The following is a 26,637-nucleotide window of genomic DNA, read 5'->3' as shown; positions in this document are numbered from 1 at the left end:
CTACGTTGAGGCGTCACAAATGCGTTACCACGTGACCTGTGACGTTCGGCCCTCATTAAAAATGGCGACAGCGGAAGTGGGTGAGTTGTGCCTTGGTTCTGTAAATATTCGCTCGCGTTCGGTTAACACTGCCGCTTCCTCGCTCGTTTAATAGATTAATCAAAAGTGTTCATTAGAAAGTGTTGTTAGCGACTTTGACAATGTGTGGAGTCACGCTGTGAGGACCCTTGGAGGCTAACATTAGCTAGCTAGCTAGCCGCAACATCACCTGTGCAGTATAGAAATGTGGTCACATCAAAGACTCTTTACCCTTTTTTGTTTGTCAGAGCGTCGGCGTGGCAAGCTCGCTACCCTGTCGTTCGCGGCTGTGGTCATCTTCCTGGGCATCCCTCTGTGGTGGCGGACAACCACAACGTACCGCGCCTGGTTACCTGTCAGTCAGATTCAGGAGCTGGCTAAGCTGAAGGTGTGCCTTGATCACCCTCTTCTATACAATATGTGACATTTGTGCCTACTGAAACATCTTCTCCTTTGAATTTCTCTCAGCTCCTTCTGAGCACTGATGTGGAGGTTGTGTTCGCACGGGGAACGTTGACGCCGGAGCAGCAGAAGAAGATCCCGCTGACACGGACGCATGATGAGGAACGCGTAGTAGATGGTGATTTAATATTGCATATACACACAACAAAGCAGGCAACAGCTGAAAGCAAGGCGACCGAGCTGTTCCCTCTATTCCCATATGTGGAAGCAACGAGGTTGACAACTCAAAGAGTCAAGCAGGGGTGGGGTGTCCATGAAAGATCAAAGGAAAGTGAAAAATACATATATTTCAAGGAAAAACTGCATCCCTGCTTTGCATATTGGTGAAAAATCCTTTTAATATCAAACTTCACACTTTGCTTTGTTTTCTCGTTTTTTTTTAATTTTCCAAATATTTAAACTTTCTTCTTAAATAATCTTTGTGCATTTTTTGCATAATACTGTGACTTTAACCCCATAATATTTTGATTGTATTTGCATAATGTAACTTTTGCCCCATCATAATTTTACAAAAAAGACAACTTGGTTTTGTTTTGTTATTCATAATATTACGACTTAAAAAAAGAAAAATATATATATATATATTTAATATTTCAACTCTGTGCTCTGGCATTATTATTTCTCATAATATTAGAAGTTTATTCACATAAAATTGTGACCTTTTTCTCATTAGAATGATTTTTTGTCTTAATATTTTGACTTGAGTCTTGTAAAAATACTGCTGTTTTTTTCCATCTCTGCTGTTATTTTTTATTTTTATATTTTCCAACTACTTCAACTTTCTTTGTGCACATTTTCTTTCTCGTAGTTACTGCTTTTTTCCCCATATTTTTCTTTTATTCTTATTGTATTATAGCTTTTCCCCAAACTAATTTTCCAAAAATGACAACTTTATTTTGTTTTGTTTTGTTTGTTTCTCATATTAAAACTAAAAAACAACAACAATTTTTCTTTAGTATTTCAACTCTGTCACTAAAATAACATTATTCCACATAATAGTAGGAGATTTTTCTACTGTGGTTTTATTTTTGTTTGCTTTTTATTTTCCAACTATTTAAACTTTTTTCTTGTACACTTTTTTCTCATAGTTATCACTTTATTCCCATAATATTTTGACTTTGTTTCCTTTTAACTTTTACCCCAACCTCAATTTCTAAAAATTAGATCGTTATTTTTTTGTTTCTCATATTACAATTTAATACACTTCCCTTTGATCGGAGGTGCTAATGTAAGGAGAGGATTAGACCACAACTCCGCCCAGTCTTAGTGTAAGGAACCAATAGGAGGAGGGCATTGGCACACCAATTCCGCCCACTCTTACTGTATTTAAGGCCTAGGCTACCAGCACTTGTTAGTTCGCTGACGAAGCTCTTCGGATGAGGAGCGAAACGTCCGACACCTTCTTCACAGAAGTACAGATGACGTCTCAAGAAGCCTTTCCCTCATTACAATTAAAAAAATTTTAAAAAAATCCGAAACTTTTAGTCTCTGTGGTGCTATCCATCCATTTTCTATGCTGCTACTCATTAGGGTCGCGGGGGTATGCTGGAGTCTATCTCAGCTGACTTCGGTCGACAGGCGGGGTACACCCTGGACTGGTCGCCAGCCAATCACAGGGCACATATAGACAAACAACCATTACACTCACATTCATACCTATGGACAATTTAGAGTTGCCAATGAACCTAACCTGCATGTTTTTGGAATGTGGGAACCGGAGTACCCGGAGAAAACCCACGCAGAGAACATGCAAACTCCACACAGAAATGCCCAGGGGAGAATCGACCCAGGTCTTCCAATCCAATCTCTGTGACTCTGTGGCCAACATGCTAACCACTAGACCACCGTGCGACTCTGTGCTGCTAAAATTATATTATTTTTCCTCATAATATATATGTTTAGTCTCGTAAAATTACGTCTTTTTGAACACGATTTTATTTTGACTTTATTCTCATAAAATTACAGCAGTTTTTTCCATTTCTGCTGTTTCTCTTAACATAACTTTTTCCACAACCTAATTTTTCAAAAAAATTTCAACTTCATGTTTTCTTTGTTTCACATAATATAATGACTTAAAAAAAATCTTTATAATTTCAACTTTATGCTGATATTATGACATTATTTCTGTAAAATGCCAACATTGACCAAAGAACAATTCTTGGATGCTTCCAAAGAGTTTAAGATGATAAACGTTTTTGCTTTCATTCTTCCCAGGGGACACTTCATTGACTTACAGGTATGAGACACGTTATCGCACAGCTACCATCATGGAGGAGGACGCTCTGAACAAGCTCACTGCTGCTGGTTAGTCTAGTCGTCGACTTGCTTGCATATTCCGAGCAAGATGACAGTTTTTTTATCGCCGTCTGCTTGTCCTTTTAGAGACGGATCTTTCCCTGCACACCCTCAGCGAGAGTCCATGTGGTTCTTTGGTCGTGTACGTGATCCCGGAACCCTCATTGCTGCTGCCACAGGTTGAAAATCTCAGTGTATTTTGCTGACTAGTGCACATGTATACTGGAAAAGTGCTTCTATTGCAGGGGTGTCTAAACTTTTTCTAGCCATGGCCACATGGTGACAAATATTTTGTAAAGCAACACATGCTAAGAAGTTATATATATTTCAAGAAAAAACTGCATATCATCTTTGTTATATAGGTGAAAAAAGTATGAACTTTGTCTTTGCTCTTTTTTTCTCAATTTTTGATGTATTTATTTTATTTTGTTTTCTTTATAAATAATCTTCGTAAATTTTTCTCGTAATGAGTTTATTCTCGTAAAATTGTGATTTTTTTTTTCCAGTCAGAATACAACTTTTTTCTGGAATTTTATTATTTTATTTTTGTAAAATGACAGGTTTTTGAAAAATTTCTGCTCCTTTTTAAAACATTTTTCTACTACTCTATTTTCCGGACTTTAAGTCACACTGGAGTTTAAGTCGCATCAGCCAAAAATGCACAGTGAAGAAGAAAAAAACATATGTCTCATTGGTCTCTCTATTGGTCTCATTTTTGGGGGGGAAATAGATTTTTATAAATCGGAGACCAAGAACAGACATTTCATCTTGAAAGGCAAGTTATAGTAATAACAGTAAAATGGAGAACAGGCTAAATAGGAATCTGTTTAACGTAACGTGAATAGGTGGCATGTTAACATAACATATTAAAACAACCCGTAAAGTCATTACAGTCATGGAAGAAATGATTAGACCACCCTTGTTTCTTCAGTTTATTGATCCATTTTAATGCCTGGTACAACTAAAGGTACATTTGTTTGGAGCAATATAATGATGATAACAAATATAGCTCATAAAGAATTTAATTTAAGAGCTGATATCTAGCAACTTCCATGGTTGTCTTGATAATAACCAAAATCACTTAAGTTCTTACATGAATAGCTATAGCATTGCACTGCCAAAAAATTGAACGCTTATGAGCTACTTTTGTTGTCATTGTTGTCCAAACAAAGGTACCTTTAGTTGGATCAGGCATTAAAATGAACAAGAAACTGAAGAAACAACGGTGGTCGAATCATTTTTTCCATGACTGTACAGGTATATTCATCACCTCGGCACGTTCAAGCACCCATTTGTGAACTTGTTCCTCTAGCCAAAGCCATCTAGCTTTTAGCCCGCGTTTTTTGTTTTGTTTCCTTCATTGCAGTTTGAGTATCCTGCGCTTTTAGCCAGTGCCTCACAAGTTTCTCATTCCCTCCAAACTTTCTTTCTGCTGCTCGATTGCCGTTTTCGGCTGCATATTTCACTACTTGCAATTTATAATCTACAGAATGTTAATTTCTTTTTGGGGGCATTTGTGGTCCGTCTTTCTCAGTTGTCTTTATAAGCGCAGGGTGGCGCTGTGAATAGGCACGCAGACGGAACCCACGTGACACTCCAAACCATAGAAGAAGAAAAAACGGATGCGCATAAGTCCGTCTTCTTCCGCTTAGGAGAAGTGGAATTCCGCTTAGGAGAAGTGGAATTACTTCTGCGAGTCATTATGGAGTATAAGACAGCAAAATATCAGGAGAATGTCGACTGAGGTGAGTCATGTCCGTCGAAATATTCAGATATAATGTTGGCTTGTCGGCTAAGCTCACCTCCGGTCAGGTGAGGTCAGCGTTCTCGTATTGCCTGTTTACACGCACACTCTGGAAGCCGTTTTCCGAAAAATACTGTTTCAGGTCACCCAAAACGGTGTTCCCGTGTGGAACGATAAAATACTTTGCCGTTTTTAACTGAAAACCTTTCCGTGTGGATAGCCCCTCAGTTGTCTTTATAAGTTGACGTTTACATTGTACGTTTTCAGTGGTACAGGAGTGATAGGAGTAGAAGACACTGGCTGTGATATCTTCATATATCAACTAAAAAGAGAGAAACTTATCTCTTATTGCGGTGGCTTTATTTTAGAGCGGGCAGCAACATCTTGTCTCTAGCATAGCAACAGCACAACCGGCAGCTCCTCCATACAACAGACATACTCCAGATGTCTAGCACGTTAGTGCCATCTAGGCATTGAAGTGAACAACATGACATACACACTATACAGGTCCTTCTAAAAAATTAGCATATTGTGATAAAGTTCATTATTTTCTGTAATGTACTGATAAACATTAGACTTTCATATATTTTAGATTCATTACACACAACTGAAGTTGTTCAAGCCTTTTATTTTAATATTGATGATTTTGGCAAAAAAAAAAAAGTAAAGAAAAACCAAAAATCCCTATCTCAAAAAATTAGCATATTTCATCCGACCAATAAAAAAAAAGTATTTTTAATACAAAAAAGTCAACCTTCAAATAATTATGTTCAGTTATGCACTCAATTCTTGGTTGGGAATCCTTTTGCAGAAATGACTGCTTCAGTGCGGCGAGGCATGGAGGCAATCAGCCTGTGGCACTGCTGAGGTGTTATGGAGGCCCAGGATCCATCGATAGCGGTCTTAAGCTCATCCACAGTGTTGGGTCTGCTGACTCTCAACTTCCTCTTCACAATATCCCACAGATTCTCTATGGGGTTCAGGTCAGGAGAGTTGGCAGGCCAATAGAGCACAGTAATACCATGGTCAGTAAACCATTCACCAGTGGTTTTGGCACTGTGAGCAGGTGCCAGGTCGTGAAAAATGAAATCTTCATCTCCATAAAGCTTTTCAGCAGATGGAAGCATGAAGTGCTCCAAAATCTCCTGCTAGCTAGCTGCACTGACCCTGCCCTTGATAAAACACAGTGGACCAACACCAGCAGCTGGCATGGCACCCCAGACCATCACTGACTGTGGGTACTTGACACTGGACTTCAGGCATTTTGGCTTTTCCTTCTCCCCAGTCTTCATCCAGACTCTGACACCGAATGACATGCAAAATTTGCTTTCATCCAAAAAAAGTACTTGGGACCACTGAGCAACAGTCCAGTGCTGCTTCTCTGTGGCCCAGGTCAGGCGCTTCTGTCGCTGTTTCTGGTTCAAAAGTGGCTTGACCTGGGGAATGCGGCACCTGTAGCCCATTTCCTGCACACGCCTGTGCACGGTGGCTCTGGATGTTTCTACTCCAGACTCAGTCCACTGCTTCCGCAGGTCCCCCAAGGTCTGGAATCGGCCCTTCTCCACAATATTCCTCAGGGTCCGGTCACCTCTTCTGGTTGTGCAGCGTTTTCTGCCACACTTTTTCCTTCCCACAGACTTCCCACTGAGGTGCCTTGATACAGCACTCTGGGAACAGCCTATTCGCTCAGAAATTTCTTTGTGTTTTACCCTCTTGCTTGGTGGTGTCAATGATGGCCTCCTGGACAGCAGTCAGGTCGGCAGTCTTACCCATGATTGCGGTTTTGAGTAATGAACCAGGCTGGGAGTTTTTAAAAGCCTTAGGAATCTTTTGCAGGTGTTCAGAGTTAATTCGTTGATTCAGATGATTAGGTTAATTGCTCGTTTAGAGTACCTTTTCATGATATGCTAATTTTTTGAGATGGGGATTTTAGTTTTTTTCTTTACTTTTTTGCCAAAATTATCAATATTAAAACAATAAAAGGCCTGAACTACTTCAGTTGTGTGTAATGAATCTAAAATATATGAAAGTCTAATATTTATCAGTACATTACAGGAAATAGTGAACTTTATCACAATATGCAAATTTTTTTAGAAGGACCTGTATAGCATAGGCACACAAGCATAGAGCGCCCTCTCGTGGTTGTCTGTGAAAAATAACATACACAGGCATAAGGTATAAGAGTACAAGTTGCAGGACCAGCCAAACTATGAAAAAAAAGTGTGACTTATAGTCCGGAAATTACGGTATTTTAGCTTTCTTCTTGTGAATTATCTTCTCATAATTATGACTTTATTCCCATATTTTGACTTTCTTCTCAACATACTTTTTCCCCAACCTCATTTTCCAAAATTGGCAACTTTATTTTGTTTTGTGGCCACACAGTATTTTTTATTTTTTTTATTTCTTGTTTTCTTTTTTGGTCTTTTTTTTTCTTTAATATTTCAACTTTATGTTACTAAAATTACATTTTTTCCACATAACATTATGTCATTCTCATAAAATGACCTTTTTTCTGATATATTTGAACTTGGACCCACCAAGTTTAGTGAATGAGCTATGGTGTTTCCAGCTCTGTTTTCTGCCGCCACCAGGACATTGACGTGTACGTAGGCCAGAAACGCACGGCTTTGCTGCGTGGCGACACGCAGACAAGCGCGGTCAGGACGCTGGTTCAGGTGTTGGCTGGCCTGGAGCCGCGGGTCAAGCAAGTGCTGCAAGTGATGTCATTCAGCCACAGCGACATTATGGCCGCCGTCAGCGACAGAGTGTATCTCAGCCCAGGAAGCCAACAGAGCAAAGCTGACAGAATGAGACCTTTCAAGTCCAGCCCGGGTTTGTAGAAGCACACCACACTCACCTTTAAAGGGTCCGTGACATTGTTCATCAGCGTTGTTTAATGTTATATATTGTTTGTAATTATGTTCTACATTGTTCGATTTTTGAAAGTAAATGGTAAATTTGCAAAAATTACATTTATAGTTCATGGTGCCAGCCATGATGTATGTATGTATGTATGTACTTTATTATCCCACAGCGGGGAAATTTACTTGTTACAGCAGCAAGCAAGCAAGCAAGATACGCAAGTAAAGAGTACAGTGTAAAGGATGCATAGTGACTACAACATGGTTCAGGTGGTGCAGGTGTTGCAGAGCCTGACAGCGGTCGGTATGAAGGACCTGCGGAACCTCTCCTTCTTACACCGTGGGTGTAACAGTCTGCTGCTGAAGGAGCTGCCCAGGGAAACAACAGTGTCATGTAGCAGATGAGAGGTGTTGTCCATGATGGATGTCAGCTTAGCCAACATCCTTCTCTCCCCCACTTCCTCCACGGAGTCCCGAGGACCGTCCAAGACAGAGCTCGCTCTCCTGATCAGCCTATTGATCCTGCTCCTGTCCCTTTCCGTGCTGCCCCCTCTCCAGCAGCCCACAGCATAGAAGATGGCTGAGGCCACCACAGAGTCATAAAAGGTCCGTAAGAGTCCTGCACACACCAAAGGACCTCAGTCTCCTCAGCAGGTGGAGGCGACTCTGGCTCTTCTTGTAGAGGGCGTGGGTGTTGACGGACCAGTCCAGCTTGTTGTTAAGGTGAACACCCAGGAATTTGTAGCTGTCTACCAACTCTATGTCCGCTCCCTGGATGTTCACCGGTGTAAAGTGAGATGTTTTTCTCTGGAAGTTAATGATCATCTCCTTTGTCTTGCTGGTGTTGAGTTGCAGCTGGTTAAGCTCAATCCAGCTGACAAAGTCCCTGATGACCGTCCTGTATTCCAGATCATTCCCCTCTGAAACACAACCAACGATGGCTGTGTCGTCGGAGAACTTCTGGATGTGACACTGTGTGGAGTTGTGTGTGAAGTCCGAGGTGTAGAGGGTGAAGAGGAAAGGGGAGAGCACCGTACCCTGAGGGGCACCTGTGCTGCAGAGTACCATGTCAGACACACAGTGACGGAGCCTCACATACTGTGGTCTGTTGGTGAGGTAGTCTATAACCCATGCAGTCAGGTGTTGGTCTACTCCCACACTCTCCATCTTCACTCTGAGTAGTGACGGCTGGATGGTGTTGAAGGCAGAAGAAGGATGAGCTGGCTCGCGCTAATCAGTCTCGTTTCTGGAAGCGACATCATCGGGGTAACACCTCTCAGCTGAAGCAGAGTAAACAAACTCTTCTCGAGGTAGATCATGACTTGGTTCAGTAGATTTTTCGTCAAAAAATAGTTGGTGTTGCTGCTGGATGTTCGTAGTATCAGAGTGATACTTTTTCTTTTCCAAAAGAGGAAGGTTTAAGACAGGCACGTGCAGAGAACGAGACAGATGGACGGCCACCTTGACTTTTTTTTTTTGTCACTGATAACTGCTTTGAAGGAACAACTTTCACAAGAAGCATTTGGCTTGAAAGTATGCTATAAACGCATTTTAAAAAAGAACGCTATTCCACCAGTGGAATAGTACTGTTCCCATTACACAGGGGGGAAAAAAAGGGGAAAAACGACTACGATGTCAAAGTTGGGGCAGAACAGAGTAAGTTGTGTCTTGTTCACATCATGTATTCTGAACACTATTCCACCATAGCGACAAGGCTGCAAAGCATTATACAACCCCTGGCAAAAATTATGGAATCACCAGTCTCGCAGGATGTTCATTCAGATGTTTAATTTTGTAGAAAAAAAGCAGATCACAGACATGACACAAAACTAAAGTCATTTCAAATGGCAACTTTCTGGCTTTAAGAAACACTAAAAGAAATCAAGAAAAAAAGATGTAATAGTCAGTAACAGTTACTTTTTTAGACCAATCAGAGGGAAAAAATTATGGAATCACTCAATTCTGAGGAAAAAATTATGGAATCATGAAAAAAACAACAAAAGAATACTTCAAACACACCACTAGTACTTTGTTGCACCACCTCTGGCTTTTATAACAGCTTGCAGCCTCAGAGGCATGGACTTAATGAGTGACAAACAGTACTCTTCATCAATCTGGCTCCAACTTTCTCTGATTGCTTTTGCCAGATCAGCTTTGCAGGTTGGACCATTTTCTTCAACTTCCACCACAGATTTTCAATTGGATTGAGATCCGGACTATTTGCAGGCCATGACATTGACCTTATATGTCTTTCTTCAAGGAATGTTTTCACAGTTTTTGCTCTATGGTAAGATGCATTATCATCCCCAAACACCCTTTCAATTGATGGGATAAGAAAAGTGTCCAAAATGTTAACGTAAACTTGTGCATTTATTGAAGATGTAATGATAGCCATCTCCCCAGTGCCTTTACCTGACATGCAGCCCCATATCATCAATGACTGTGGAAATTTGCATGTTTTCTTCAGGCAGTCGTCTTCATAAATCTCATTGGAACGGCACCAAACAAAAGTTCCAGCATCATCACCTTGCCCAATGCAGATTCGCGATTCATCACTGAATATGACTTTCATCCAGTCATCCACAGTCCACGATTGCTTTTCCTTAGCCCATTGTAACCTTGTTTTTTTCTGTTTAGGTGTTAATGATGGCTTTCGTTTAGCTTTCCTGTATGTAAATCCCATTTCCGTTAGGCGGTTTCTTACAGTTCGGTCACAGACGTTGACTCCAGTTTCCTCCCATTTGTTCCTCATTTGTTTTGCTGTGCATTTTCTGTTTTCAAGACATATTGCTTTAAGTTTTCTGTCTTGACGCTTTGATGTCTTCCTTGATCTACCAGTATGCTTGCCTTTAACAACCTTCCCATGTTGTTTGTACTTGGTCCAGATCTTAGACACAGCTGACTGTGAACAACCAACATCTTTTGCAACATTGCGTGATGATTTACCTTCTTTAAGAAGTTTGATAATCCTCTCCTTTGTTCAATTGACATCTCTTGTGTTGGAGCCATGATTCATGTCAGTCTACTTGGTGCAACAGCTCTCCAAGGTGTGATCACTCCTGTTTAACTGCAGACTAACGAGCAGATCTAATCTGATGCAGGTATTAGTTTTGGGAATGGAAATTTACAGGGTGATTCCATAATTTTTTTCCTCAGAATTGAGTGATTCCGTAATTTTTTCCCTCTGATTGGTCTAAAAAAGTAACTGTTACTGACTACCACATCTTTTTTTCTTGATTTCTTTTAGTGTTTCTTAAAGCCAGAAAGTTGCCATTTGAAATGACTTTAGTTTTGTGTCATGTCTGTGATCAGCTTTTTTTCTACAAATTTAAACAACTGAATGAACATCCTCCGAGACTGTTGATTCCATAATTTTTGCCAGGGGTTGTACATGTTATATAAACATCTTTTTACGGCGATATGTTGACGGTGGGGGGGCGGGGGCGGCGTCTGTGGCTGAGACAGTGGTGAAGTATGGACTAAATCAGGTTATAGAGACCTCTTTATTCCCATTAAGAAGCAGATATAACACAATAATTGAAGGATAAGCAACTCCAGAGTAATTTACGCTTAACATTCTGTGTTTTGAAGGTGACCAATCGTCCATCTCCATGTCTTAAGGCTTAAGTCCATGTTCTGAAAGTTCTCTATTTCATCTCCAAATGTTTCTTCCACCATTTCTCCTAAAACTATTGACACGTCACTCAAATCTTAGCTATAATCACACTAAACCTCCTCTGTCTCGTACACCGCTGTTTGTGTAGCTGAGTGATATTACACTGATGGCGTCACTTCCGGAAATGAGACTGAACAGCGAGCACTAGTTCATCATGGGTGGCGCCATGAACTATAAATGTAAGTTTTGTGAATTTACCGTTCACTTTGAAAAATCAAACACTTTAGAACAAAATTACAAACAATATATAAAATATTTAAGCAAAGTTGATGAATCATGTCGGGGACCCTTTAACATGTTGATTTTGGTTTTTTTTATCTGCTTAGTTTACGAGATTACCTTCAGTCTGCTGAATCCTGACCCCAATTCGCACCGACTCTACTGGGACATAGAGGGCGCTGTGCAAACCTACATACAACCATTGCTCTCGAAACTGGGCCCTGTCGCTAACTTTAGCGTCGACTCTCAGGTAGGCACGTTGGTGCAATATTTGCACCAGTAACAGTGTCCCACACATTGTTTTAGTTGTGGCGTCCCCACCATGAATACATTTGGACTGCCACACATAGATGCTACCTGTTGACCCACGCCCGTAAACACATTGTAACAGGACTGTCTGTGAATGTAGCTTGTGGTTCCAACTCCATACAGTAAATGGCATCATAACTCTGCTGGGCTGCCAGCAGAGAAGACTTGCAGGAGGGATTCCCCCCCCCCCCCCCCCCCCCCAAACGAAAACACAGTTGGGTCACAGTGACATAAAAAAAACAAGAAAGCTCATGTATTTCTAAGCGTATTTGCGTTGCTTTTCATGTTTTTTCTCTCCCATGGTGACATGCACGTGTCGTGGCCAATTATGCAAATTAGATGGATCATGGATTATCATGCCCCTCCCCCTTTTGTGCAGTTCTACCATTGTAATAATTTGGCCCTTCATTTGTGCACTTTGTTCACAGATATTGCATTACACCATGTTGGGCGTCAACGCTCGCTTCGACAGCAACCGCGGCGCCTACACGCTGGGCGCTGACAGCCTGGCACACGTCATCAACCCCGTGGAGGCTCGACTGCGTAAACTTGCGATTGCCACTTCAGATGTCGTTATTGTTTGCTTTGCAAGATGAAATGACCGTGTTTTTCCTCCCGTGCCTTCTGGTCTCCAGGCTCGAACGCTGCGTCGTCAAATCCTGTGCTGAACTTCCTGCTGTACGTCCCCGATGCCCAACATTCCCCACTTCACATCCTTGACGGCAAGAAGAGAGAGGTCACATCGAACGCGTTCCACTCTCCACGCTGGGGAGGAATCATGGTGAGAGAATCTTAGCTCAGAGAATTGGATGACAATTTTTATAAAAATATTCACACAGTTTAACCCGATTACGTTGACAAGGCGTCTTTATGGACTAACTCATCTGGTCCTGGTCCATCGTGTTGTTTTTATGACACTGTTATGACCTGGCTCAAGGGCCACAACAAAGGAAGACACACGAGATGTACAGTTAAACAATACTTTAATTAAAACAAATTCAACCAAATGAACACATCCAAATATTAACTAAATAATAGAACAGCGTGATGAACGTCAGTGCAATGTGTAGTTTAGGGTGTGCATGCCTGGAAATGTGTACGTATGTTGAGGGGTGTAAACCTAACTCGACAAAAACTACCAAACTAAGCCAACATTGGGAGGAGGACCTGCAGCATGCCCCCAGTCTGGAGAGGGAGACCGAGAGCCAATGGTTAGTTGGCAGCTGGGCCTTAAATCACCCCGATGTCCTAGCTGACACAGGTGCTCCAGGTCACCCAATCAGCCTGGAGCAAGACCTTGCAAGCCACCCTTTTTGCTGCTTTTTTCTCATATTTGGATGTGCTGAGTATCATCCCAGAAGCTTCACGTGCACCTGCAAGCCACCCAAGTAAACGCTGAAGGTCACAGCCTGATGAGGCCATCAGGGCCACATCTGCGAATAGCAGAAACAAGATCGTAAGGCCCCCAAACTGGACCTCCTCGATACCCTGTCTGCGCCTAGAAATCCTGTCCGTATAAATTATGAACAAAATTGGTGACAAAGAGCAGCTTGGCAGAGGCCAACGTTCACCAGGAACAGGCTAGACTTCCTGCTGGCAATGTGAACCCTGCTCCTGCTCTGGTTGTACAAGGACCCAGTGGCACGTAGTAGCGTGCTATGGTGCCACCAATCCCGTACTCCCGGAGAACCCCTCACAGAACAACGCGAGGGACACGGTCTAATACTTTTTCAGAGTTCACAAAGCACATGTAGACCGGTTGGCAAACTCCCATGTACGCTCCAGTACACTTGCAAGGGCAGGCTGAGGAGTGTTATCCCACTATAGTTGGAATACACCTTCTGGTCACCCTTCATGGAAAGGGGGGGCCACCACCCTGGTCTGCCAGTCCAGACGTACTGTTGCCGACCTCCACACTCACTCAGCATCCACAGCCTTGAGGAACTCAGGGCGAAAGTCATCCAACCCTAGGGCTTTGCCAGGAGCTGAGATACCTAAGCCACAGTGATGGAACTGTCTGTGTCCGTGTTCGTGTCCTCAAACTCTGCTTCTTCTATGGAAGGTATGTCAGTGGGCCTGAGAAGGGCCTCAAAGTATTCCCTCCACTGAGTTCAGCAGACACTGCTTTCACTTTCTGAGGTATCAAATGTTTTGCCAGAACCTCTTTGAGGCGGACCGAAACCTATGTTCCATGGCCTCACCGAGTTCCTCCCAGTTTGCCTTGGCCACTGCCAAAGCTGCGTGCCGCTTGGTTTGCTGGTAACTGTCAGCTGCAAGCCATCCATGCTCGATAGGTAGGGCTCCTCCTTCAGCTTCACGGCAACCCTAACCTCCCGTGTCCACCATTGGTGGGGTTTGCCGCCACGACCGGCACCGACCACCTTGCGGCCGCAGCTTGGCTGACTCAGCAATGGAGCCACAGAATACGGCCCATTTGGACTCGATATGCTCATCCTCATCCTCCCCAGGGATGCAGGCGAAGCTCTGCAGGAGGTGAGAGTTGAAGGCTTTTTCCCCAACCTAATTTTCCAAAAATGACAACTTTATTATTTGTTTTGTTTGTTTCTTATAATATTACAGCTTCAGAAAATAAAATCATTTTTCTTTAATATTTCAAGTTTATGCTACTAAATGCTACTCAGTTTTTCATTAATTATCCTGGTTTAATATTACTACTGCATCCAAACTCATATTTACATACATACGCTTATACTGTATATGTATACACGTACATGTAGTACCTATATCATTGGTAAATTACGTTTTGTTCGACTTACGAACAAATTGACTTGCGAACGGTTGTCTGGAACCAATTGTGTTCGTAAGTTGGGGGCCTAGTGTACATAAAAACTTGTACATATGTCTTTGTATTGAATGAGTTAGGAACCTTCCGGTGATGATGTTTGTTTTGCTAGGTTTACAATGTGGATCGCTTCTATGGAACACAGACGACATTCCCTGTTGACATCGACATAAACATGGCTAAAGTCATGGGTGTCTTCCTCGCGCAGCTACGGTAACACAATTCCAGTCCCGTCCCGCTTTGTTTGGGTTTGTGTGTGCGGGACAACGTCTCATACTGTCCAAAAACTGCCCCCCACCAGTCTCTTGCTGGGCGTGCAGCCCTCCACGTCCCCCAAAGGCTTCCTGGTGTCTCCTCCCGGCAGCGCGGGGCTCACCGACTGGGAGCTGGACCGCCTCATGTGGAGTCGTAGCGTGGAGAACATCGCCACGGCGACCACCGCCATCACGTCGCTACAGCAGCTGCTGGACCAGATCAGCACCATCGTGATCAATGACAACATTGCCCAGCTGGTCAGATGAGTGCAATGAAGACGTTGCAGAATAAAATACACGAGTACTCATGTGGCAATGCTTGTGGTCCCTGCAGGTGTCTAGCGCCGTCTCGTCGCTGCAGCTGGCAATGGCTGAGCTGGAGGCCGGGAACCTTGGCTTCGCGCTGCAGTACAGCAAGGAGGCCATGTTGGCGTCCGAGAGGGCCTTCTTTGACCCATCGCTGCTCCACCTCCTCTACTTCCCGGACGACCAGAAGTTTGCCATCTACATCCCGCTCTTCCTGCCCATATGTTTGCCCATCTTGATGTCCCTGCTCAGAATCATATCCGAGGTGAAGCAGAAGCGCAGGGACAAGCAGGCGAAGAATGACTGACCAACTGATGGTTTTGGAAAGCATGAAGAAATACTCATTGCGCAATGAAAACATGTGGCTCCAAATAGTTTGACTTTTATCTGAGAAAACAGCAGAAATTATTTTGGATTTGAAGGGGTAAAAAAAAAAAAAAAAAAAAAAAAACCTGGAGAAAGATGCTTTTTATTGGCCAGCGATGAACTGTGACAGTTTACAGAGTTTTGGGGAGACTTTGAAAACGATTTTAATGAATGTACTGTGATTGTCGAACACTGTACCATGCAAAGCTTGAATGCTTGAAACTTTTTATATTGGAATTTCTCTTCTAAGTTATTGACAAATAAAACTTTTACGTTGACATTCTAGTTTTTGACAGTCATCACTACACACTAAGGGTGTCCAAAGTGCGGCCCGGGGGTCATTTGCAACCCGCTGCTGTTTTTTTTTTATTGGACTGTGGCACCGTTATAAAAATATAACCAAAAAAAAAGGCAAAAATTGAAAAATAACCAGTCATTTTACAACAGTGAAGTAAAAATGGAAAAAAAAGTTGTAATCTAACGAGTAAAAGTCTGACTAGAATAACGTGACATGAGGAAAGAATATGGCATTTTATTAGCATAACGTTTAAATATTAAATGAAGTAATAGGAAAAAAGTGGATAAAGTAACTTCTGGACCACTATGTTGTGGAAAAAGTTATCTTACACAAACTCAAAATATGGGAATAAAGTCATAGGAGAAGAAAATGTACAAAAGAAAGTTCTAATAGTGGACAAATTTTAAAAAAAAAATGCTGTAATTTTATGAAAATATAAAAGTAAAATATTTTACCAAGAAAACATTAAAAATTTTGGATAATAATCTTGTAATATCTGTGAGAATGTCATTTTAGTAATAATGATTGTTTTTAAGTCTGAATATTATGAGGGGAAAAAATAAGGTAATTTTTGTACAAAGAGGTTGGGTAAAGGTTGTGAGGATAAAGTCAGAAAATTACCAGAATAAAATTTACAAGAAGAAAGTGGAAGTAGTTGTAAAATAATTTTTTTTAAAAAGCTGTAATTTTTGTGAGAATAAAGTAAAAATATGAAGAGAAAAAAGTTTTTTACAAGAATAAACTTGTAATATGAGGAAACATGTCATTTTAGTAGCTTAGTTGAAATATTGAAGACATTTTTTTGATCTAACAATTTATATATTTATTTGAATCATATTTTATATATGTTTTATTTAAACCCTAAATATTATTTTACGTTTAAACAGCGGTGCCTTTTTTTCCAGCGAGGGCCACATAGTGAAAAATGAAAGGATGCAACTTTGCCATTTTAATATTTTGTAAAGCAAAACATGTAGATATGCTAATACGTTATATATATTTCAAGAAAAAACTGCATCTCAGTTTGGTGAAAGAACACTATTATTAACTATTATTGACTATTATCAATTTCACTCTGCTTTTTTTCCCCTCATTTTTGCTGTAGTTTTTTTTCCAAATATTCCCACTTTCTTCATAAATAATCTTTGTCAATTTTATTCTTTAATATTATGACTTTATTCCCATAATATTTTTACTTTATTCCCATAATAATAACTCTTTCCCAATGATAATTTTCCAAAAATTCTACATTTATTTAGTTTTGTTTCTCTCATTACAATTAAAAAAATATATTTTTTTTCTTTAATCTTTCAAATCTGTATGTGATGTTACATTTAAAAATTTCCTCATTTTTCCCCTCATAATATTCAGACTAAATGTTTTTATATATTATATTAAATTATTATATTATGATAATCATTATATTATTATATTATCTTTAATATTTAAACTATGCTACTAAAATTACATTTTTCTTTTTCAAGTTTATTGTTGTGAAAATATCGCGACTTTTTTTCTTGTTAGAATATGACTTTTCTTGAATATTTGGACTTCATTCCTGTGAAATTACAGCTGTTTTTATCTATTTCTGCTGGGGGGGTTTTCAACTTTCCAACTATTTCAACTTTTTTCTTGGAAATTTTCTTTTTTTTTATTATTTTAATTCATTGCCTTTTCTCAAATTATATTTTTAGAATGTGCCGCTGGCTTAAGTGGCCCCCCGGGCAGCACTTTAGACACTCTTGAGCTATGCCTAAAATGCCATTCTCTATTTTGTTTTTTTTATATAATAAACTACCATTTACAAGGAGTGCTGCAATTCACATTTTCACCTGTCGGTGGCAGTGCCACTCATATTACAGGCCAGCTTTAAACCCTTCCACAAAGAAGAAGTCGGTGTTGGCGGAAAGTGGAGACGAGCACCTTGAGGGAATTAGCTCTCGGTAATGTGATTGGTCTTTTTTTTGCGTAAATACGTTGAACAATTTAACTTCTACAGCGACCACCTTGTAGCTAAATACCCACGGCGTTGTTCTGAAAGGCGACACGGCATTATTGTTTTTTAAATTTATCACAGCAACGCTTGTTCGCCAAGAGACCAGTGATCACGTTCGCTAGCCACCTAGCTAGGCTAGCAATCCACTTCCACGCTAGCAGTCCCATTGTGCGCTAACATGTCTGGAGGAGGCATTATTCGCGGACCGGCGGGCAGCAACGACTGCCGCATCTACGTGGGGAATCTCCCTCCCGATATCCGCTCCAAGGACGTCGAAGACTTATTCTACAAGTACGGGGCCATTCGCGACATTGATCTGAAAAATCGACGAGGAGGACCACCGTTTGCCTTCGTGCAGTTCGAGGACGCGAGGTAAACGCAAAATTCCATCCAAATTTGAAGCGCTTTTGGATTGTTTTCTTGTTAGAATGGTACGAGTCTTATCAGATTGAGCTTCATGCTACAAATATAACAAAAAAAGTAAATCATGTTTTTCTTGCTTTTTGATGTCTTTTATTTGGGTTATATAGCTCATTAAAATGTTTGAAAGTTTGTACCGCTATACAACATAAATGTTATAAGTACAAAAAAGGAGTTCTGTATGCACTGCAGTATGTAAAGAAGTGTATTGTGTATTCCACAGGGATGCAGATGATGCTGTTTTCGGACGGGATGGTTATGACTATGATGGCTACCGCCTGCGTGTGGAGTTCCCCCGAAGCGGCAGAGGTGGCGCTACAGGCCCTCCGAGAGGACGATACGGACCTCCCTCTCGGCGATCCGAGTACCGGGTCATCGTGTCAGGTGGGCTGTGTGTTCCTCTGCAGGTTAGCTGTTCTTAGCCCACAGACATGAACTGGTTTGGCTTCTTTTCCCTGGTAGGTCTCCCCCCTAGCGGAAGCTGGCAAGACCTGAAGGACCACATGCGAGAGGCGGGCGACGTCTGTTACGCCGACGTCAACCGAGACGGCAGCGGCGTTGTCGAGTTTGTGCGCAAAGAGGACATGACCTATGCCGTCCACAAGTTGGACAACAGCAAGTTCCGCTCCCACGAGGTATGTGAAAAGCTAGTCGCGGGGGCCGGACGCTCGACGTCCAACAGCCAGCTCAGTGTTGCGTTTGTGTGGCGCAGGGCGAGACGGCGTACATTCGCGTGAGGATGGACGGCCACCGCAGCCCCAGCTACGACCGCTCCCGCAGTCGGAGCCGAAGCAGGAGCCGATCGCGCAGCTTCTCGCCTCGCCGCGGCCGGGCCTCGCCGCGCTACTCGCCACGGCGCTCCCGCACTCGCTCTCGTTCCCACTCCCGTTCCCGCTCTCGCTCCCGCACCTAAGTGTGCCGCCCCGACACCCATCACATGGAGGGCTGCGCCTCGGAGGAAACCTGACACATGGCCACAAACGATCTCATGTATTTCCTGTTGACGCTGCCTTTTTCTGTGTTCCACCTTTGACGCTCTCTGTTGCCCCCTTTCCCCCCACCCCCTACTGTGAGCTGGGTATCTTTTTTTTATTTTTATTTTTTTACCATTTCTTCTTGATTTTTCCCCCTCCCCAAGCCATCTCCCTCTTTCCTGCACCTTGTAATGCTGCCCGCTGTCCTTGCGCCATGCTTTACTTTGACTTCTCCAAAGCATATGTTGCTGACCTTCTTGTGTGTGTCTCTCTGTAGAGTTCAGAGCAGCAGGATAGGATGGGAAGAGAGGAAACAGTTCATATTAGGATAAGCAGGAGGAGAAGGAGGAGGAAACAAATGTGGCACGCAATGGTATGATGGTTGTGCCTTTACAAAATGTCTGTTGTGAGGCTGTTCAATGTTTTACACTTACAATGGCGTACCGCAATACTCCTTTCTCTTCGGAGACCCAAAGTTTCTGCATTCAGTTTTTTTCTCTCTCTCTCTTTTCCAGAGGGTGATGTTTGTAGGTTAAAATGAACACCCTCGTTAGTTGCATCAGTTGTAGATGTTTTTAAGTTCATGCGAAGGTGTGATTCTAACTTGCCTCCTTCTCTTTGGTTCTGCTGGTATTCTGAAGGTTTGGACTGGGCTCATTGTCACCCCCCACCCATTCCGGAGCCGGATCAGGATTTAGGATTTAGGCATCAGGATGGATACATGGAGCAGGAGCGTTGGAGCACTTTTTTTTTTCTTGTTTTCTTTTTACCGGGAGAGGCTCCCACGTCCAGCCCTGTGCTCATAAACCGGAATCTTTGTAGTTGAACTAATTGGGCTTGACAAAAACAAACATTTAGTGTTGCTTTTTCTATGGAACCTCACATGCATAACTTGTGGCAGTCTTGTGATTTTTCTTTTCTTTCTTTTTCTTTTAAAAAAAAATAAATTCGTATGGAAAGGAAGAGCTTGGATGAGAACCAGGAAGGCTGGGAGGTGCAGGATGGAGCCAGACGGTAAAGGGAGGGAGGCAGAGGGAGGGTTTGTATCTTCTTAGAGCCGCTTTTTCCTGAAAGTTTTTTTTTTTCTTTTTCTTAAGTAGAGTCTCCGGTGTCATAAGAGCTTTATTCTCTTTTAATAAAAATCAAAACACAGACCGTGTGTCTGGCTTTTATTGCTGCTCTGTGTTTTCACTATAGCTGTCCCCCGTTTAATAGCAGCTAATTGGATAAGTGAATTGCCGCCAAGTAGGATTTAATATTAATAAATCGAATATTTTTGTTGTTGGAGCATAGAAAACATGTTTATGATATTCTAAATACAAATGTTAACATTATTAGAGCCCTGTAGACATGAAATAACACCCCTATAGTCACCTTTGCCCTCCTATTATTGTTTACAGCACATTATCATAATTAACCACAGTCCGTGATCATTTATTGTACATGATCAATTTGCATGTGCGAAGACAGAAACTAAATCCATGCATGTGTGTCTTGAGTGACAACTAAATGCTTTTTCCTCACCACAATACAGGAAAAACTTGCATTTTGTGTTTTTTGGGTTTGTCCCAGGTCATCAAGCACAATATACTTTTGGCATTGTAAGCCACAGGTGTCCAAAATGCGGGCTGGGGGCCGGTGCATTGTTTGTTTTTTCGCCCGCATCCAAAAACAAAACACCAAAAATGGAGAAATCAATATTAAGTCAAAATATGATGCTAAAATGTTACAATCTAACAAAATGTCTTAATTATGCAAGCATAATGGCACATGAATACAAATTAATGACATTTTAGTAGTATAAAGTTGAAATATTTAAAACTTTTAAGTCGTAATATGAGAAACAAAATCAAAGTTAGAATATTTGGAAAATTAGGTCGCGGAAAAAGTTACGATACACAAAGTCAGAATTACAAGAAGAAATTTGAAATAGTTGGAAAATAAAAACAGCATGCATGGTAAAAACAGCTGTATTTTTACGAGAATAAAGACAAAATAAGAGGAAAAAGTTGTAGTCAAAATGATTGTAATTATATGACAATGTAATATGTGAAAACCTGTCATTTTAGTTAAACATACTAAGGAAAGAAGTTTTTTAAGTTGTAACATAAGAAAACTAAATGGTGATAATAAAACAATAGTTGTAATCTTTTGTAAAATTAGGTTGGTGGAAAAAGTTACAAAATTGTATATGTATGTATATTGTAAGCATGCAAAATATCAAAGTTATTACAGCCTTTCATTTTTCGCTCCGTGGCCGTCGCTGGAAAAACGTTTGGACACTCCTGTCGTAAGTAATACAACGAAATTTAGTTTGGTGATTCACAAGCAGCTGAAGATATAATAAATGATTAAAACCATACATACAGAAACTACTTATATATTAAAGTAAAACAAATATTAGATACAGACGAGGTCTGCAACAGCTGTATCACATAATAATGATAGGGCTCAGTCTTGTCTGACACATTTACAGACTTTATTGAACATACCACATGCTAACTAGCATTGCATAGCTTCACCGAAAAACGGCGTATTTCGCCTCGTGTGCATTTAAGGTGCACTTTAACGTGATGACGTTAGCACGGCTGATAAGAACACAATCATGGCATTTTTATTGAGTTCTAAGAAGAAAGGGCTTTTTTCCCCCTTATAAATCTATTATTTCGGCCAAATTTTTCATCCACAAATTCAAATATAGCAGTAAAAAACTAATTTCATTTTTTTCCTCAAAGACGTTGAACAATTTTTTCAATTTATAAACAAATCTGACAACTAAAAGGCTCTCAGAACTTTAACAATTTGTTCTGATTTAAATGTTTTTATTTATGTTCTTTGGTTTCTGTTATTTGTATACATTTATTGTTTACTTGATTGTTATTAATAAAGATTGTTTAAAAATGTGCATTTTTATTGACGTTTCGCAAATTGCTGTTTTAGTAGCAAACCGTTCAAATGGAACCAATGGCTTCCCTCCAGCCAATCACGTTGGAAGGGAGAGATGCGCAAGCGATGGACGAGTCGTTCCAATGTCAGGATCTTTTTGTTTTTATTGTTCGGACTCACGAGTACTCGTCTTAGTTAACCACTTCACTTACGATACTCATCTCTGCTTCCGCTGGATAAATTAAAAAAAAGAAAACCAGGTAGGATGTCAGGGCGATTAAATGCGGGACAAGTCGCGCGAAAGTGCGAATTTCCGCGCACGCTCTACTTGACGAGCGAATCGAGAAACCGATGCATTTCACTCCTCAGAATTTGAGTCAGTAAAAGGAATCGTGTTTCCCATCACCATTGGACCGAGGCGAGGAGGTGGCGAGGTGCATTATGGGTGGAAACAAGATGCAGCCGGCTGTCCGCGAGTGAAAAATGGCAACACCCGGAAGAAGACCACGGTAACAGCCAATTAGCGACCGGACAGGAAGAGAAGGGCGGTGCAAGCAGAAGAAGCACATTTCTGCTTCAATAAGAACGACAATATTCCCTATACTGTTGGTGTAACGTTCACGCATCAGATCTTCGAAAAGGTACGTTTATTTGTGTGTGAATTGATGACATAATCTGCAACACATTAGCTATTTTAATCCCGCCTCACGCCAACTCACCTTTACCTGGACAACACAGCGATTGTTTAATTATGTTCATTCTGCGCAGACGTTGGCTTAGACTGAGTTTCAGTTATATTAAAAGTATACTTTTTCACTAATCAGAAGTGCAGTCAAATCCATCAAGATGACTTACTTCCTCACACAGTCAGGTTAATTAGCGGTGCTAATTAATCATTAATATCTAGTCTGACTACATATTTTACCTTTGTTCCTGTCTAAACCGGGGAGTTGGATCGCAATTAGCATTATCAAAATATTCATACAGTTCAACCCGTTTACGTCGACAACCCGTCTATGTGGACCAACTCATCAGTGGCCTGTTACACAAAACTAGGATAAGGGATTAAGCCGTGATATCTTGGTTATTCTGGCTCAGTTTATCCGAGATCCGGTTACACAAAAGTGTGATCTCTTCTGACATAAACTACAGTAGAGATCTATTCTGTGGAGTTAGCCTGGTCTGCAGCAGGCTAAGGTCCAGGGTCTATTTCATCTCATCCCGTGGTCAGTGTTCACCATAAATGGAAACCAATCATTATTCCACTGCCCATGCAGCTACACCCACTGTCATTATTTCAACAATTGTCATCATTCGTTTCAAACCTTGCACATTAGATAATTTACACATCCTATATATAAAATACACATCACATACACAGTAGTGTGGAAAAAGTGATTGGCCCCTAAACCTAATAACTGGTTGGGCCACCCTTAGCAGCAAAAACTGCAATCAAGCGTTTGTGATAACTCCTGAAATGTTGTGTATTTCAGAATGATACAAAAAGGCCTGTTTCAGGGACCACAAACGGGGTCAACAATTTAAAGCTGTTCTGCAGAAATGGAGGTTGATCAAGCCTTGGCAGTTTGGTGCAATCAATTCCGACAGGTGTTCCAGGTTCTGGAGTACTTACCACATCCTCTGTCTGCATATAAACAGTGTTGGGAAGACACTGTGGTGCTATACCCTCGTGAACATCAGTTGAACAGCATTGAACTGGAGAAAGTCATTTGTTGCAAGAAAAAAAGGGAATTAACAATGGAGGAGAGACGGAGCATCTTAAAACTTCGAAATGTACGTTTTTCCTCCACAGAAATTGGCGTGTTTTAAAACTTCTGACCGGTAGTGTAAAACTCAAGAAAAAAAAAAAAAAACATCCATCCATTTTCTGTGCCGCTTATCCTAATTAGGGTCGCGGGGGTATGCTGCAGCCTATCCCAGCTGACTTGGGGCGAGAGGCGGGGTACACCCTGGTCTGGTCGCCAGCCAGTAGCAGGGCACATATAGACAAACAAAAAAACAAAACAAAACTGCATTTCACCTTTTGTGATTTATAGGTGGAAAAGTGGATAGTTGGTATGAACTTAAATTTTACAAATATTTCAACTTTCTTCACAAATCTTGATAAATTTTCTTCTCATAATATTATGACTTTTTTTTTTTCCCCCATAACTTTTTTATTTTCCAAACTGTACGTTTTTTGTTTTGTTTGTTCGTCATAATATTACAGCTTCTTTAACATTTCAACTTTATGCTGCTAAATTGTTTTGCTTGATGTTTTGACTTTATTCTTGTAAAATGTATTATTTAAAAAAAATATAAAGTTCCCTTTTTTTTTTTTTTTTTTTCCCCAACTGTCTTCATAAATAATCTTGGTAAATATAGTATTATAACTTCTTTGCCAGGCTAATTTTCCAAAATGTACAAGTTTATTTTGTTTTGTTTGTTGCTGATAATATTGCAACTTCTTTAACTTCTTTATTTTTTTCCATTTATCATCTTCATGGATAATTTTGGTAAATGATCTTTTAATGTTTTGAGTTTCTTCATATCATAATGTAACTTTTCCCCCTAAGTTAATTTTCCAAAATGCGCAACTCTTTTTTTTCTTTTTTTTTCTTCATATTATTGCAGCTTTAAATAAAACAAACACATTATTTCTTTTATATATCAGCTTTATGCTACTAAACTGACAGTTTTTTCCTCATATTACATTATTTTCATAAAATTCGACTTTTACTCCATAGTTTGCCTTTATTCTTGCAAACACCCCCCCCCCCCCCCCCCCCCCCCATTAGACGCCCCTGGTCTAAACCGGTGCAGCAAGTTTTTTTTTTTTTTTTTTTAAATGAAGGCGTCATCTATTGAGTATGTTCAAACTGCCGTGTCATTGTCATCTAATTCTTATTTTTAGCAGTCAAAAGCCAACATGACTGACAAGAAGGCCGTGATCAAGAATGCGGACATGTCTGAGGAAATGCAGCAGGACGCGGTGGACTGCGCCATGCAAGCGATGGAAAAGTACAACATTGAGAAGGACATTGCTGCCTATGTGAAGAAGGTAGGCGTGGCGTCGTCTTGTGTGTCAAAGGCTGCTGCTCGGACTGTGATTGACTAAGTGATGATGCGTCCTCTGGCAGGAGTTTGACAAGAAGTACAACCCCACGTGGCACTGCATCGTGGGGAGGAACTTTGGCAGCTACGTGACGCACGAGACCAAGCATTTCATATACTTCTACCTCGGCCAGGTGGCCATTCTACTCTTCAAGTCGGGCTGAATTCCTCTCCCCGTTCCCCGAAAAGCACATTTTACCATCTCATCAGCTCATAATACGTTTGTGCCATGCTGTCCATCAGCCACCCTGAAAACGGGCCTTCCTCGCGGGGACTTTTTGGTACTATAGAGAAGGTGGGTGCGTGTGTTGGTGGTGTTTTGCTGTCTTGTGACAGCCACGTGGACGTTTTACTTTCATTTCACATGTTTGCCTAATTTAAAATGAGCATCATTTCTTTTGATGTTGTTGTGAACGCCTTCATTTGTTGTGTGGCAGATGGAACTAAGCTGCCAGACTGTTGCCTGCGCTGAATAAAAAGTGACAATGAAACCGTTTTTTCTTGTACGTGGTGCTGTGTTAGGATATTCACGTTGGCGCAGATTGTAACTTTGCTCACGTTTAACTCTCAACAGCAAATATTGTCTTGTATCACGCGTCCTCACTTTCTTTTTGCGGTGTTGTTTTAAGTGTTGGATGCGATTTCGGTGACATCGCTGTTGTTAACTTTCCAACTGAAAACAATATAAGCTTAACACTTTAATTAAGAGACTTATAAATTATTTAAATGTACCAATTGAATGATTTGTATTAATCTATTCCAGGGGTGTCCAAAGGTTTTCCAGCGAGGGCCACATAGTGAAGAATGAAAGGATGCCACTTTCATATTTTGTAAAACACATGTATGTAGATATGATAAGAGGTTATTTATATTTCAAGAAGAAACTGCATCTCAGCTTTCTCATATCAGTGAAAAAGACTTATGACTTAACTTCTATTTTTCTCATTTTGCTGTTTTTTATTTTTCCAAATATTTCAACTTTCTTATTCGGTAACCTTTGCAAATTTTCTTCTCGTAATAATATGACTTTATTGCCATAACATAACGTTTTGTTTTGTTTCTCATAATATTCTGACTTAAATTTTTTTTTAAATATTTCATCTTTTTTTCTGCATTGCAAGTTTATTCTTGTAAAATTGTGACTTTTTTCATTTAATGTTTTGACAATTTTCATAAAATTACAGCTTTTTTTTCATTTCTGCTGTTTCTAATCTATTATAAATGTATTATTTTATTATAAATTTAATATAAACTTCCAATGGTTAGCATGTTGGCCACACAGTCAGGAGATCAGGAAGATCTGGGTTTGAATCTCCGTTGGGCATTTCTGTGTGGAGTTTGCATGTTCTCCCCGTGCGTGCATGGGTTTTCTCTGGGTACTCCGGTTTCCTCCCACATTCCAAAAACATGCATGTTAGGTTCATTGGAGACTCTCAATTGTTCCCTAAATGTGAGTGTGAATGGTTGTTTGTCTATATGTGCCCTGCGATTGGCTGGCGACCAGTCCAGGTGTACCCCGCCTCTTGCCCGAAGTCAGCTGGGATAGGCTCCAGCATACCTGCGGCATAGAAGA

General features: G+C 40.9%; 3 protein-coding genes across 9 annotated transcripts; all 3 read left to right on the top strand.

Moving 5' to 3' along the window:
• Positions 1-46: 46 nt before the first annotated feature.
• On the top strand, positions 47-15,654 carry pigs (phosphatidylinositol glycan anchor biosynthesis, class S). Of its 2 annotated transcripts, XM_054755837.1 has the most exons (12): positions 47-80; positions 327-466; positions 547-658; positions 2,755-2,844; positions 2,923-3,014; positions 7,174-7,414; positions 11,446-11,588; positions 12,076-12,190; positions 12,283-12,428; positions 14,563-14,663; positions 14,752-14,962; positions 15,039-15,654. In XM_054755837.1, the coding sequence occupies exons 1-12, from the start codon at positions 62-64 to the stop codon at positions 15,315-15,317; spliced, it is 1,689 nt and encodes a 562-aa protein (XP_054611812.1). In that variant the 5' UTR covers positions 47-61; the 3' UTR covers positions 15,318-15,654. The 2 variants fall into 2 exon arrangements, with proteins under 2 accessions (XP_054611812.1, XP_054611811.1); XM_054755836.1 differs by lacking the exon at positions 47-80 and having other exon boundaries at positions 107-466.
• Positions 15,655-17,567: 1,913 nt separating this feature from the next.
• On the top strand, positions 17,568-20,218 carry LOC129169056 (serine/arginine-rich splicing factor 1-like). Of its 4 annotated transcripts, XR_008566375.1 has the most exons (6): positions 17,568-18,042; positions 18,314-18,474; positions 18,553-18,725; positions 18,803-19,080; positions 19,342-19,437; positions 19,706-20,218. XR_008566375.1 is itself a non-coding variant. In XM_054755043.1 (4 exons), the coding sequence occupies exons 1-4, from the start codon at positions 17,849-17,851 to the stop codon at positions 19,001-19,003; spliced, it is 729 nt and encodes a 242-aa protein (XP_054611018.1). In that variant the 5' UTR covers positions 17,568-17,848; the 3' UTR covers positions 19,004-20,218. The 4 variants fall into 4 exon arrangements, 1 of the variants encoding a protein (XP_054611018.1); XR_008566374.1 differs by having other exon boundaries at positions 19,342-20,218; XR_008566373.1 differs by having other exon boundaries at positions 18,803-19,437.
• Positions 20,219-22,388: 2,170 nt separating this feature from the next.
• Positions 22,389-25,961, top strand: dynll2b (dynein, light chain, LC8-type 2b). Of its 3 annotated transcripts, none has more exons than XM_054755162.1 (3): positions 22,389-22,591; positions 24,868-25,011; positions 25,091-25,949. In XM_054755162.1, exons 2-3 carry the CDS (start codon positions 24,880-24,882, stop codon positions 25,226-25,228), a joined length of 270 nt encoding a protein of 89 aa, XP_054611137.1. In that variant the 5' UTR covers positions 22,389-22,591; positions 24,868-24,879; the 3' UTR covers positions 25,229-25,949. The 3 variants fall into 3 exon arrangements, with proteins under 3 accessions (XP_054611137.1, XP_054611135.1, XP_054611134.1); XM_054755160.1 differs by having other exon boundaries at positions 22,411-22,591; positions 24,865-25,011; positions 25,091-25,937; XM_054755159.1 differs by lacking the exon at positions 22,389-22,591 and adding an exon at positions 22,662-23,744 and having other exon boundaries at positions 25,091-25,961.
• Positions 25,962-26,637: the final 676 nt, after the last annotated feature.

Source organism: Dunckerocampus dactyliophorus, chromosome 16 (genome assembly GCF_027744805.1).
Source record: "Dunckerocampus dactyliophorus isolate RoL2022-P2 chromosome 16, RoL_Ddac_1.1, whole genome shotgun sequence".
NCBI classification, from domain to species: domain Eukaryota; kingdom Metazoa; phylum Chordata; class Actinopteri; order Syngnathiformes; family Syngnathidae; genus Dunckerocampus; species Dunckerocampus dactyliophorus.
Note: the sequence above shows the minus strand (reverse complement) of the source record. Positions and strands in the feature narration are given on the sequence as shown.